The 12,600-nt window shown below is 35.5% G+C and overlaps 1 protein-coding gene across 1 annotated transcript in view; it reads left to right on the forward strand.

Moving 5' to 3' along the window:
* The window catches only part of SLC44A5 (solute carrier family 44 member 5), a 376,131-nt gene that overhangs the window by 331,778 nt on the left and 31,753 nt on the right, over positions 1-12,600 (forward strand). The window contains exons 10-11 of the mRNA XM_060142527.1: positions 2,144-2,256; positions 9,769-9,900. Of these exons, the coding sequence (XP_059998510.1) occupies positions 2,144-2,256; positions 9,769-9,900 (245 nt within the window). The remainder of the gene's footprint in view (positions 1-2,143; positions 2,257-9,768; positions 9,901-12,600) is intronic.

Raw genomic sequence — 12,600 nt, forward strand, 5'->3', positions numbered from 1 at the left:
ATTAACCCTATATTCTAAACACATCAAATAGCATGCCTATCCCTGGACTGTCAAACCCCCATGTTTTTGCACATTCTATTCTCTTTCCTAGCATAGCCTTCCTTGTGTCCTGGGCAACCCCATCTCATTATTTAAAATCAGCTTTTGTGTCATCTATGATGTCTTTCTTGACTTCCCCAGCTATAGTAAATTACTTGCCCCTCTGTGTTCCTCATGGTCATTGTGTGTGTGTGTGTGTGTGTGTACGTGTGTACATACCTATATATAAACACACATACCTGTCTTCCATATAGCACCACTGTCTTGTGTTTTATTTACCTGACTCTTTCCCTCTGATAAACTATGAACTCTTTACCATGGTAACTATGTCTAACTCATGTTTATTTTCCTAACTCCGGGTATGGTTCTTGGACCATAAAGATGCATAGAAAATGTGGAACAGTTATAAAAATACTAGGGGAACAAGATAGATGTATTTAACTATAAGTCAAATATATAACTAAAGTCAAAATTGCACTGTGTGTAAAATACTAGTGAGTAGTTTTTGGAGCTATAAAGCTAGATAGTTTTATCAGATTTTACTCATTTTGATGCTTTGTCTTAAACAATTACAGTAATTATTTTCAGTGTGTATTTCAGGATATATCTCCATAGCAGAGATTGTAGTCCATACTTGACAGGAAACTGGTGCCCCTATTGTCAGACCCAAATATCACTAGATATTTCTATGTTTTTCCTTTGTTTTGGCTTTCCCACTCTTACCTGAAAAAAGTGTAAATTATGATAGATTCTCCTGCCCTCCTCACTCCCAACACACGCACTGAAATGCTCTCTACCCAGGGACTAAACACCTAGAACTGCTAGAACATATACACCTCCCTTTATTTTCAACTCTTCTGTTCTCATCGATTCTATACATATAAAGCCAAAGAATGACATACTGGGATTTAGTTTATTCAGTTAGAATTTTTATGCGGGAATTAAAAACACAGAACAGTAAAGAGCTATATTTCTTTTCTTCCCCCCTGACCTTTTTTAATAACCCCCTTGGACTATGCCACAGAATAATTCTTCAACTATGTTGAATATTTCAGCATGAAAGTATCTGTGATTTTTAAAAGGGAATGGCTTCTGAAGTTAAAAGCATAGGCTCTGTAAGACTGCAAGCTGAGGAGGTGCTCTGATACATGCTGTCATCTATCCAGTGACAGTATTATTAATATTTTCTTTTTAAAGATAATATTTGAAGACAATAAACTCAATCAATGTGCCAAGCTCTGTCTGTTTGGAAACTTGCAGATATCACCAGTGGTGTCAGTTCTTAATAGAAGCCAAATTTCCAATCTTAGTGAGTTCTCTTTGATGAAATTACCTAGAAGAATCCAATATGACTTTAACCTGGATATATGGGGGTGGGGGGGAAGAAGTACCTCTAGTAACTCAATCAAACCCCAGGAAGAAATTGAAACAGAAGGAAAATATTCATGCTGTTGATTGGTTGATGAAGTTGCATGGCCCAGGAGACACAGAAGCCTTATCATGGCTCCAAATAATGGCCCACAGATCCCTGGGGAGCCGAAATAAATGTCTAGTGAGGTTAGACATCACAAACGATTAGAGATAATTAGACCAGAATGATAATGACTGCAAAATCATGGATTTAGGAACTGTGTGGGGCAGTTATTTTGCTTGTCTTTCTGCCCTAAGTTTGTTCCCTTACTGCTAGTGTTATATTACATAAGGTTTTCATTAGTCACCAGGTAGATAGAACAAGAACAGAACAATTTCCTCCTGGATATGCTTTATCCGTGCTTTTTATACTTGGTGGGTAAGTGTGAAGGAAAAAAATAGGACTGTGGCAGATAGGAACTGTGGTTTTTCCTGGAACAACTATTGATACTGAACTTCAGTTTACCTAGGCACAAAATTGATTCATGTGTAAAGTCCCTGATGGTCCTACTCTTTCACATGAAAATCTTAACAGCAAAAATTATTTATACTTTTTAACATTATAAATGTTTCTATAGCCAGGTAAAATAATCAAGAATCTTTTTGAATAGAAAAAAGCGTTGTCTTGCTGTGCTCATTCTGCTATGTTTAGCACACTGGCCCACTGTGTTTGTTGTGCATTTTTTTCCTCCAGTGGCCTGACTATCGCCATGCTCCTCAGTTGGATGTTCGTGATACTCCTGAGGTTCACGGCTGGCTTCCTCTTCTGGCTCTTCACCTTTGGTGTGATTGGGATTATAGCTTATGGTAGGTATCACCCTCTTAAAGTCACCGAATATCAAAATAATCTTTTTCTTTTCAGTCCCCATTATCAATCACCAGAAAGTATTTTCCTTGCAGTGAGTTTAATTATTCCCCTCCAAAAGTTGTTAAATTGAGAAAAATTACTTAATTTTGCATATATTGTCTCTATTATTTCTTCTTTATCTTGGGAAAAAAAAGTGCTATCAGAAAGTTCTACTGTTTTTCTCTACCAGCCTTTGGTCTCATGCCTCATGGGTATAAAGAAGGAGGTAAAAAAAAATCCCTTTTAAGTTAATGAAAAATATTTCAGACAATTTCTTTGAGTCCTTTAACTTTTCTGTCTGATCAAGGGCCAGGTCTGCATTGTAACAGAAGTGTGATTGATCTGTTTTCCTCTTTCAACTTAGAACTTTTAATCCAGGTACTGTCACATATTTTAATAATTGGCCAGTACTCCATAATGAGGCATCACCCTCTAGAGGCAAGTATTCTGAATTACACATTGGATGGAGACTGTATTTCAAGGTTGAGCTCTAATTATTAACTCAATCCTGCCAAATGCAGTACAGGTAAAATGCAAATACTAAAAAAGGAATTAAAGTCTCTCCTAACGAACAGTATGGCACTTATGGCAGCTTCTTCTCAGTCTTCTAATAAATGTATGGGCCAATATATGAATGTTAGAGAGGTTTCTATTCAAAAGAATGATTTCTGCTACAACACCATTTATATCGACAATAAGATTTTATGGTCACAGATACCAAAAATAACAATTTCCTATTTTTGTCACCCAAAGAAGAAGAGCTTTAAACATGTCAGCATTAGAAACCAGCAGAATCCGCAAAATCTGTAGCTAGCTTGGGTTCCAATCCCAGCTCCATAATGTAACTGGGAGACTTTGGAAAATTTTAATGATTATAAGCCTCAGTATCCTTATCCATAACATCAGCACAATAATGGTATCTCCATCTAACAAGATTGTGAGTGTAAAATGAGACAATGAATATGAAGATCTTAGAACGGTCCCTGGAATACAGCAAACACTCAGCATGCCTTGGGGTATTGTTATTATCCTGCTCGTTATCCTAATTAAGTTTCTAGACAATTGTTCACGTCTTTCCAGGTATTATTCCTTATCAGCTCCTCCTGTGCAGCTGCCCGTGAAGAGGTGGGTCAGTCTGGTAGAGGAATGCAAGAATTGCTGTCCTCTAATCTGAAACTCTCAAGAAAGCTTTTTGTCTAAAAGTCGTTTTCCTCCTTGAAGCTCAAAATATCCCCTTTCCTTTGCCATCTTAGAGGTTGAGCATGTGAACAATTCTCATTGACCAGAACAAATTAAGAGATATATAGGGGAGGCCATATAACACCATGGTTACAAATATGTATTTGGAGTTTGAAAAAGGCACAGTTCTAGAATCATCACATATTAATTGTGTGATTCTCTGCAAGTACATAGTATCTCTAGTTCATAGTTTCCTCAACTGTATAATAGGAATCTGTGAGTGTTAATAAATAATGTATATAAAGTACTTAGAGAGCTGCCTAGCACATAGTAATTGTTCAGTAAATGGTATCTATTATTTTGTTATTATGCAGGAATATTATTGAGGAAAGAGGACTTGAAGCCCAGGGAACATACTTTTAAAAACAAACAAACAAACAAACAAACACTAGGACAGGAGTGAGAAAGCAATAGAAAAATAAATTGGAAAACACTGCTGAGATTTTCACATCCACCAGTATGGAAGAATTAATAATCTGAAGGGTCCTCTTGCTATGAAATAATGGCATAAAATAGTATTGTATTGTTTTATGTAATGTATTTTTTTGATGAGCTTACCAGAAGTAAAGGAAATCTCCCCAAAAGGAAAACCATTTTAAACCCACAAGCTAAAATGTGTGGAACCAAGCAGGAAGCACATATGAAATTATGGGCGGACCATACCAGGGCTACAATCAGGACACTTAGAGCCAGCAGGAGAGTAGAGGGTCAGACCTGAAACTCCTGGAGTAGGTCTGGGATCCTGGAAAACGTATAAAGTGACCCCAGTTTGGTAGTACCCTTTGGTTGCCAACAGAAACAAATATAAATCCCCTCTAGATGAAAGCACCTTCAATTCAGATCACCAGGTTTCCACAGATTAAATTTAACAAAGTATGAGTTACAATCAAAGATTACCAAACATGCAAGGAAATGGTCTTTTGCAAGAAACAAAAGAGGGCTTCCCTGGTGGTGCAGTGGTTAAGAATCCACGACACAGGTTCGAGCCTTAGTCTGGGAAGATCCCACATGCTGCGGAGCAACTGAGCCCATGCTCCACAACTAGTAAACCTGTGCTCTAGAGCCCACAAGCCACAACTACTGAAGCCTGTGCGCCTAGAGCCCATGCTCTGCAACAAGAGAAGCCACTGCAATGAGAAGCCCGTGCACCACAACGAAGAGTAGTCCCGGCTCACCACAACTAGAGAAAGCCCACACACAGCAATGAAGACCCAACGCAGCCAAAAAATATATATAAGATAAATAAATTTATATAAAATAAAGAAACAAAAGAAACTATAAACATCAGATTGAGGCCTCCAAGAATTCAGATATGGATTGATACAGAACATGAGATAATCATGTATAAAATGTTTAAGAATTAAAAATACAATTTAAAAAGAAAGAAATCATCAAAAATATCCAGGCATACATGAAGACGAACTAAATAGAACTTTTCAAAACAAAGCAATATAGTGTTAGATTAGAAATTAAATTGATAAGTTAAATAGTAAAATAGAGAATTAATGAACTGAAAGATGAACCTCTGAAATAATTACTCAGAATACAGCAGAATGTGACAAGAGGACAAAATATGATTGTGTGGTTAAGAGAGAGAGAATAGATTGAGAAGGGCCTAAAATATATCAACATATTTGAAAGATATTGGCTGAGAATTTTCTAGAACTGATGAAAGGTATAAATTCAAAGATACAGGAAGCTCTAATTATACCAAGGAGAGTAAGGGAAGTGACACCCATATCTAGTTGTACTTTCTTTTATTTGTTCAGTCAACAAATATCAGTTGAGCAGCTGCTGTGTAACAGGCACTATTCTAGGCTCTTGAGAAAGAACAGTAAAAAGACAAACGTTCTTACTCTCCTGATACTTATAGCCTAAGCATATTATCTATTAGAAGGTGATTCTTGCCATGAAAAAAAGAAAATGTAGAATAGATAAAGGGGGATTGAGAGTATCATGGTAGGGCAAGGAGAGCAAATTGCAGTATTAGTAGGGTAGGCCTTTTGGAGAAGGGGTCTGAGAAAACACTTGAAGGAGGCAATGGAGTTAGCCATTGGAGATAAAGGAAAAGTTCTAGACAGTGAGTACAGCTAGTGCAAAGTCCTGAAGGTGGGAGCGTGTTGAAGAAATGGCTAGAATGCTTGTGTAGATGAGTGTACTGAGTAAAGAGGAGAATAGGAGATGAGGTCATAGAATTTGTGGAGGGCCAGAGACTTATAGATTATTGTAAGATCTTGCTTTTTACTCTGAGTGAAATGGGGAGGCAAGGTAGGGTTTTGAGTAGAGAAGGGATATGAAATGATGACAGCTTTAGTCCCTGTGTTGAGAAGAGACCATAGTGAGGCAAGAGAAGAAGCAATGAGATCACTGAATAGGTTACTACAGTAATTCATGTGCCAAATGAGGGAAGCTCAGACCAAGGTGGTAGCAATAAGGATGGGCATATAGGTTTTTAATGTAGAACCAACCGAATTTCCTGATGGATTGAATGCAGTTCATAAGAGAGTGTCAGGAGTCAAGAATGACTTCTAAGGTTTTAATCCAAGCAACTGGAGAGATGGAGTTGACATCAACTGAGATAGGGAAGGTTTGAGTGGAGCAAGGTTCTAAACCTTTTGGTTTAGAAAGGGGATTGATCAGAAGTGTAATTTTGAACATGTTGAGTTTGAGATGTTTATTAGGCATTAAAGTGGAGATGGCAAGTAGGCAGTTGAATATACAGTCTGGAGTTAGAAAGAGAGAGTTAGCCTAAAGAAATATAGTTAGGAGTCAGGAACACTAGAGCCATGAGACTCGCTGAGATTACCCAAAAAAATAGGTATACATAGAGATGTGGACCAAAGACTGAGTTCAGAGGTCCCCCAACATTAAGAGGTCAGGGAGAAGAGAAGGGACCAGCAAAGACACCTGAGGAAAAACAGGTTTTTTTGAAAACTAAAAGCAGGTGATGTTATAGAAGCCAAGTTAAAAAGCAGCAACAACAACAACAAACAACAACAAAAGCGGAGGGAGTGATAAACCATGTCAAATGGGGCTGATAGGTCAAGAAAGATGAGAATTGAGAAACTGAGACTAGGCCTTGGATTTAGAAATGTGATGAGATCACTGGTAATCTGATGAGGGCAGTTTTGGTAGAATAATGAGAAAAAAAGTCTGGTTAGAGTGGACTGAAAGAGGATGGGAGGAGAGGAACTGCAGATAGACAACATAGATGGCTATTTTGGAGAGTTTTATTGCAGTGGGGAGTAATTGGGCAGTGGATTGGGGGAAGAGTGTCAAAAGTAGAATATCTTTTGTTTTATTATTTAAGATGTGAGAAAGAACAGCATGCTTGTATACTGTTTGGAATGACCCATTAGAGAGCAAGAAATTAATGATGTAAAAGAAAGAAATTGTTGTGAAACTTCAGAAGACCAAAGACAAAAGACTTTTAAAACAACTGGAGAAAAAAGACAGATCATATACAAAGGAACAATTAGGCTGAAGCAGACTTTTTTTTAAATTATAAAATTTTAAATTTCTTTTTATTTTTGGCTGCATTGAGTCTTAGTTGCTGCGTGTGGGCTTTCTCTAGTTGGCGTTGAACGTGGGCTACTCTTTATTGCGGTGCGCAGGCTTCTCATTGCGGTGGCTTCTGTTGTTTCGGAGCATGGGCTCTAGGTGCGCAGGCTTCAGTAGTTGTGGCATGTGGGCTCAGTAGTTGTGGCTCGTGGGCTCTAGAGCGCAGGCTCAGTAGTTGTGGTGCACGGGCTTAGTTGCTCCGTGGCATGTGGGATCTTCCCAGACCAGGGATCAAACCCATGTCCCCTTCATTGGCAGGTGGATTCTTAACCACTGTGCCACCAGGGAAGTCCCTGAAGCAGACTTTTTGACAGCAACAAAAGAAGTAGAATAATACCTTCAAAGAGCTAAGAAAAAATAACAGTCAACCTACAGCTGTACACCCAGCAAAACTATCTTTCAAGAATAAGAGTAACATAAAGATATTTTAAGATAAGTAAAAGCCAGAGTTTACAAATAGACATATACTAAAGGAATGCCTACTTCAAGAAGGAAAATGATTCCACAAAAATGTATGAGATGCAAGAAAGAATGATGAGCAAAGAAAATGAATTGGTAAATGTGTAGGTAGAGCTTAACAACCTTTGTATAAAATAATGATAATATCCAATTTTTTGAGGTCTAACTGTACATAAGTAAAATACAGAGGAATAATCAGACTGGGGTGATTACTGAGTAATCTAAGTTTCTTATATTTCCTTGTGTTGACTTTAGACTTGGTTAGTAAGTACACATAGTCAATTTTCAAGGGTAATTTATTCTAAAAATAGAGAAGACATCTCTGAACCAGTAGAGGGGAAAAATAGAATATAAATAAACAAACAAAAACTGATCAATTTTTAAAGGACAAGAATTGGAAGGAAAGAAGTACAGATACAAAGTGGAACAGGAAAAGCAAAAAGTAAGAAGGTTGAAAAATAAGTATAGCAATACATTAAATATAAATTTATTAAGCTCATTGTTTAGAATACAGAGATTGTCAGGTCAGATTAAGATATAAATATACAAATTGGAGCTGTGCTATTTACGTAAGTTACACAAAACATAAGGAAATTGGAAGTTTCAAAGTGAAGGGATAGATAAAAATATACTAGCAATCATTAACCAAAAGAAAGCTGCAGTAGCCATAATAATATCAGACAAAATAGATTTTGGAATGAAAAGCATTGCTAGGGATACAAAGGATACAGTTTACTAAAAAGATATACTAATTCTAAACATGTATGCGTGTAATAATAGCCTCAAAAGTCATAGAACTATAAGAATTAATAATAAATCAATAAATAATAAAACTTTATGGGATATAAATACCCCTTAAGGAGATATTTCAACATATCTTTCTGCTAAAATAAGAGAATAATAAGCACAGGATTCAGAATAATTGTTCTTTGGCAGGGAGAGGCAGTAGGTATAATAGGATGAAAATCTCAGGTAGAAGAAACATTTTTATTTTGTGTAATTAGAGCAAAATTAGGATGATAAAATCTTAAGATAGGTGATACATTCATATGTGTTTATTTTACTGTATGCTTTAAAACCAACATCTGCATTACATATAATTTTGTATGTATCAAATATTCCATAAAGCATTTTTAAAGGAATTTTTAAAAATTCACAGGGAAAGCAATGCCTAAAAGGAAGGGATTTATCTTATATTTCTTTGAGAAACAACTGTCCTTTCTAATTTAGTTTTTTGTCTTTCCATGGGCCATACCCTCTCACCTGGTATCTAGGAAAAAAAACGGTTAGTTTACAGTTAGAGGTTTTAAAAGCTATTTTCCTCATTATTGCTAGAACATATCCAACGGACCTAATCCAGACGCATGGGTCATTAAAATAAATAGGCCTCTTAACTCTGTTTTCTACTCCCACTTTATCTAGACCATGTGAAAAGTCATATACAGTTCGAAACACAGAGTCTTGGGGAAAATACAGTAAGTCCATGTTTGCCTTGCCTGGACACAATCTTTGATAAGAATATGCTTTTAGACAGTTCCATCAAGACATTCCTTCACCATCGAAAAGATTTCACAAGGCTATTTTCAACTTAAATGATTTTTTAAATTTGCTTTTTAAATAGATTATATGTTAAAAGATAAAAAGTTTATACAGTGAAAATTTTCCTTCTCATTCTACTCCTTAGTCACCAAGTTTCCCTCCCTGGAAGCAAAAAAGATTGTATTTCTATGTATCCTGCCAGAGATACTTTACGTGTGTATAAGAAAATATATATAGTTCTTACTTCTTATATGAATTATAGCATATTTTTATATCATTTTATACTTTTTTCCACTTAACAAAACATGTGGTGATCATTCACTAACACTAGACTTTCTCCTCTTTATATGGAAATGCAGTATTCTACTGTACAAATATACCATAATTTTGTTAACCAATCGCTATTGATGGACATTAAGGTTGTTTCTGTTTAAAAGGTCGTTTAAAGCCAGATGTTGTCACAGTCATCCAAGCAAATACTGAAAACATTTATACTGAATACAGTAGCACATTTAGACTATTAGATACACATAAAATATTTAATTTGAAATATGAATCTTCCTTTGTAAAAATGACCATGCTGATCAATTTCATGTAGATATGTGTTATAAGTGTATAGCTTATATTTCAGAAAATAGCATTTTATATTAGTCTACTTTTCTCTCCTTTTCAAGGAATATGGCACTGTTACCGGGAATACAGCAATCTTCAGGGACAGCCAAATGCTCACTTAACTGTATTTCACATCGGGATTCAGACTGATATAAGCATGTACTTTCAACTGAAACAAACATGGTTCGCATTTAGTGAGTGGATTTTAAAAACTTGTTTGTTAAAATTGTAATAACAAGAAAGCATCTTTTTGTGTAAAGGAAAATTTGGGTTGGTATAACTTGTTAAAATATACTTATTGCTAATGTCATTAAAATAAGTGTGTCTATAATAATACTAGCTACAATAAATGGAAAAGTCATTGAGGGGAATTTATTATATAATCTAGGAAAATGTTACTTTACAATGATCTCAAGCTATTTGCCTTCAACTTAAAATGGGTTGGATATAGACGTTTATAGCCATTAATCTGATATCCAAGAAAGGTATTTTAAAAGGAAAAAAATGCTTGATTTTTCAAACTTGTTTTTAAAAATAGAAAAAGGAAAAAAAAATAAGCAACAAATTTTTCATAGCAGGACTTTTAAACAACCTGTTATAGAATTGGAATAATAAATAACTGAAAAGAAATTTACATTTTTGAAATGTTTATTTAGATTGAGTTAGTTAAGGGTAATATTAACAAATATTTTAAAAGCTAGATTTCAGAGATGGCTTCAATCCTATATTTCTAGAATGGTTTTATTATACTAGTCCTTGCACTTTACAGAGATTCATGTTATTTATTCAAGATTTTAAAGATGATCTGTAATTACATGGTGCTTTAAAAATATTTCATCTTCATATGTTGTTGAAGTTAGAGAGCCAGGGAAGACAAGTTTGAGGATGCCTGGTAAGGAGCCCAGAGGTAGCCTAAGAGGGGGGCAGTATCTTGGAGAGTATCATGATTCCAGCATGGATCCCATCACCATAAATCTGAAAACTTAATTTTGCCACTTCACCCAAAAGTCATCAGGGACAGGCTCACAACATGTCACCAGAGTGCCTTTTTATTCGTTAAAACTATTAGGGTACTCTCTCTGTGACCAGAATACAGACATATATACCACCTAGGACACTGCTTTCCTGGGGTCAAGGCATATGGGGAATCAGATCACTAGTGAGAAAGTTTTTTAGCAGAGACCCTTGGATAGTCTTGAGAGATGTTTTCTTAAGGCTCATGCCAAGCTTGATGAGCTAGCCCTGCTGCACAGAAGCCCCCACCAGATTCTTTTGTCTGCCAAATTCAGTTTTTCTGTGTTCCTTGGATAGTACTAGATCAAAATGCCAAATTCTTGCTCTTTGGGTTCCCATTTCTAGCCCTCACGCAGCTAATTCCCTTCACATAACACATTATTTTTTCAAATATGTTTCAGAAGAACTTCATTGATAGCCATTTTTTTTAACTATAAAAATCAGGTGTCTTAGAACTTAAATCCTCATTACTTTTTCTGAATTTGAGTGATTCCATATCTCCTCAGCAGTCCACTTACTGTCATCTGTCATATCTAAAGATGACAAATCTCATCCATTATGTATTGAAACCGCTAGTTTTACTCTCAGATGGATCTTAGTTACAGGTTCTATGGTCATCCTGCTGCTGTCTCTTAAGGACCTTCAACACAAAAATCATTGAGATGATCAGAATCTGCCATTGGAGAAGTTGAGAGGTACTTTGAGGAGAAAACAGGGCTTGCTTTTATTTTCAAGTCTAGCAATACTTATCTTTCCTCAAATGAGTGTTAGCTTTCACAACGCATTTATCAGACATTAATTGATTACTTGCTCTGTGTTTGATGAAATCCTAGGCACCAGAGACAAGGGTATACGTATGAAATTATACTAATTGACAGAAACACTAAAAATATGCAGTTATACATGCAAAATGTATAATTTTTATGAGTCTTGGATTGTGTTAGGAGATGGTTCTATTCTCATTTCTATTAATTATCCCAGCCTCCTTGGTAAAGTTAGATTTATACCAGCTTCTCTCTAGGGGCTCAAAAAATATGTTTCTATTGTTTGCTCTTGCTCAAACAAAAGGAGGGAATATAATATATAAATTCAAAAGACAGTTAAATTTCTCTAATATAACCATTTAAAATATGTAATTTTGTAAAGGTACAAATTTAATATGCAATGTTCTTTTTCAATGCAATTTCAGAACATAAAGTGACTGATATATTTCATATTCTTAAGTTTGTCCAAAGAAGATAGTGATTTTAGGTTAATATGGCTATACTCCACAATTTTGGACTCAGTTTAGAGTTTAAGAGAATCAAATTTGCATAAAAACATAAATACATCGTTTAACTAAAAGAAGATGTAGTAGCGAGATGACACCTTCCTAAGATCCTCTCACATCTCTGGGTTAACTGATTTCTACTTACTTGGAGATACTAACTGAAGTGGGATGTATTATCCGAATCTCAGTGGTATAACAATAGAATGAAATAATGAGTGCCCTATTGCTGGAAGTGTTCAGACATGAGCGGAATAACTATCTAGCAAGAACGTTAGAACGGATTCTTTCATGGGTAGGAATTTAATTTAACTTTCCATTAAGTTTCTTTTATAATTTCAGATTTTGTTATTAGCAGTACTATATTTCCTTAATTTAGGATCCATACCTTTTCACTTTTTAACATCTCTGAGGTCAGGATGCATTTTATAATCAATGAATAGACATTTAATAAAGGATTTCTTTACTTTTCCTGAAAGGATATTACTAAATTGAAGGTATGTCTTAGAATTGAGGAAATATAGTAATTAGGACTGTTTGGCTTTAAGTAAAAAGAAACAAAAGAACAAGCTGGAGGCAAGGCAGGGGTATTTATTCTAAGAATATAGAAGTG

The sequence above is a fragment of the Lagenorhynchus albirostris genome, chromosome 2 (assembly GCF_949774975.1).
Source record: "Lagenorhynchus albirostris chromosome 2, mLagAlb1.1, whole genome shotgun sequence".
Lineage (NCBI taxonomy): Eukaryota > Metazoa > Chordata > Mammalia > Artiodactyla > Delphinidae > Lagenorhynchus > Lagenorhynchus albirostris.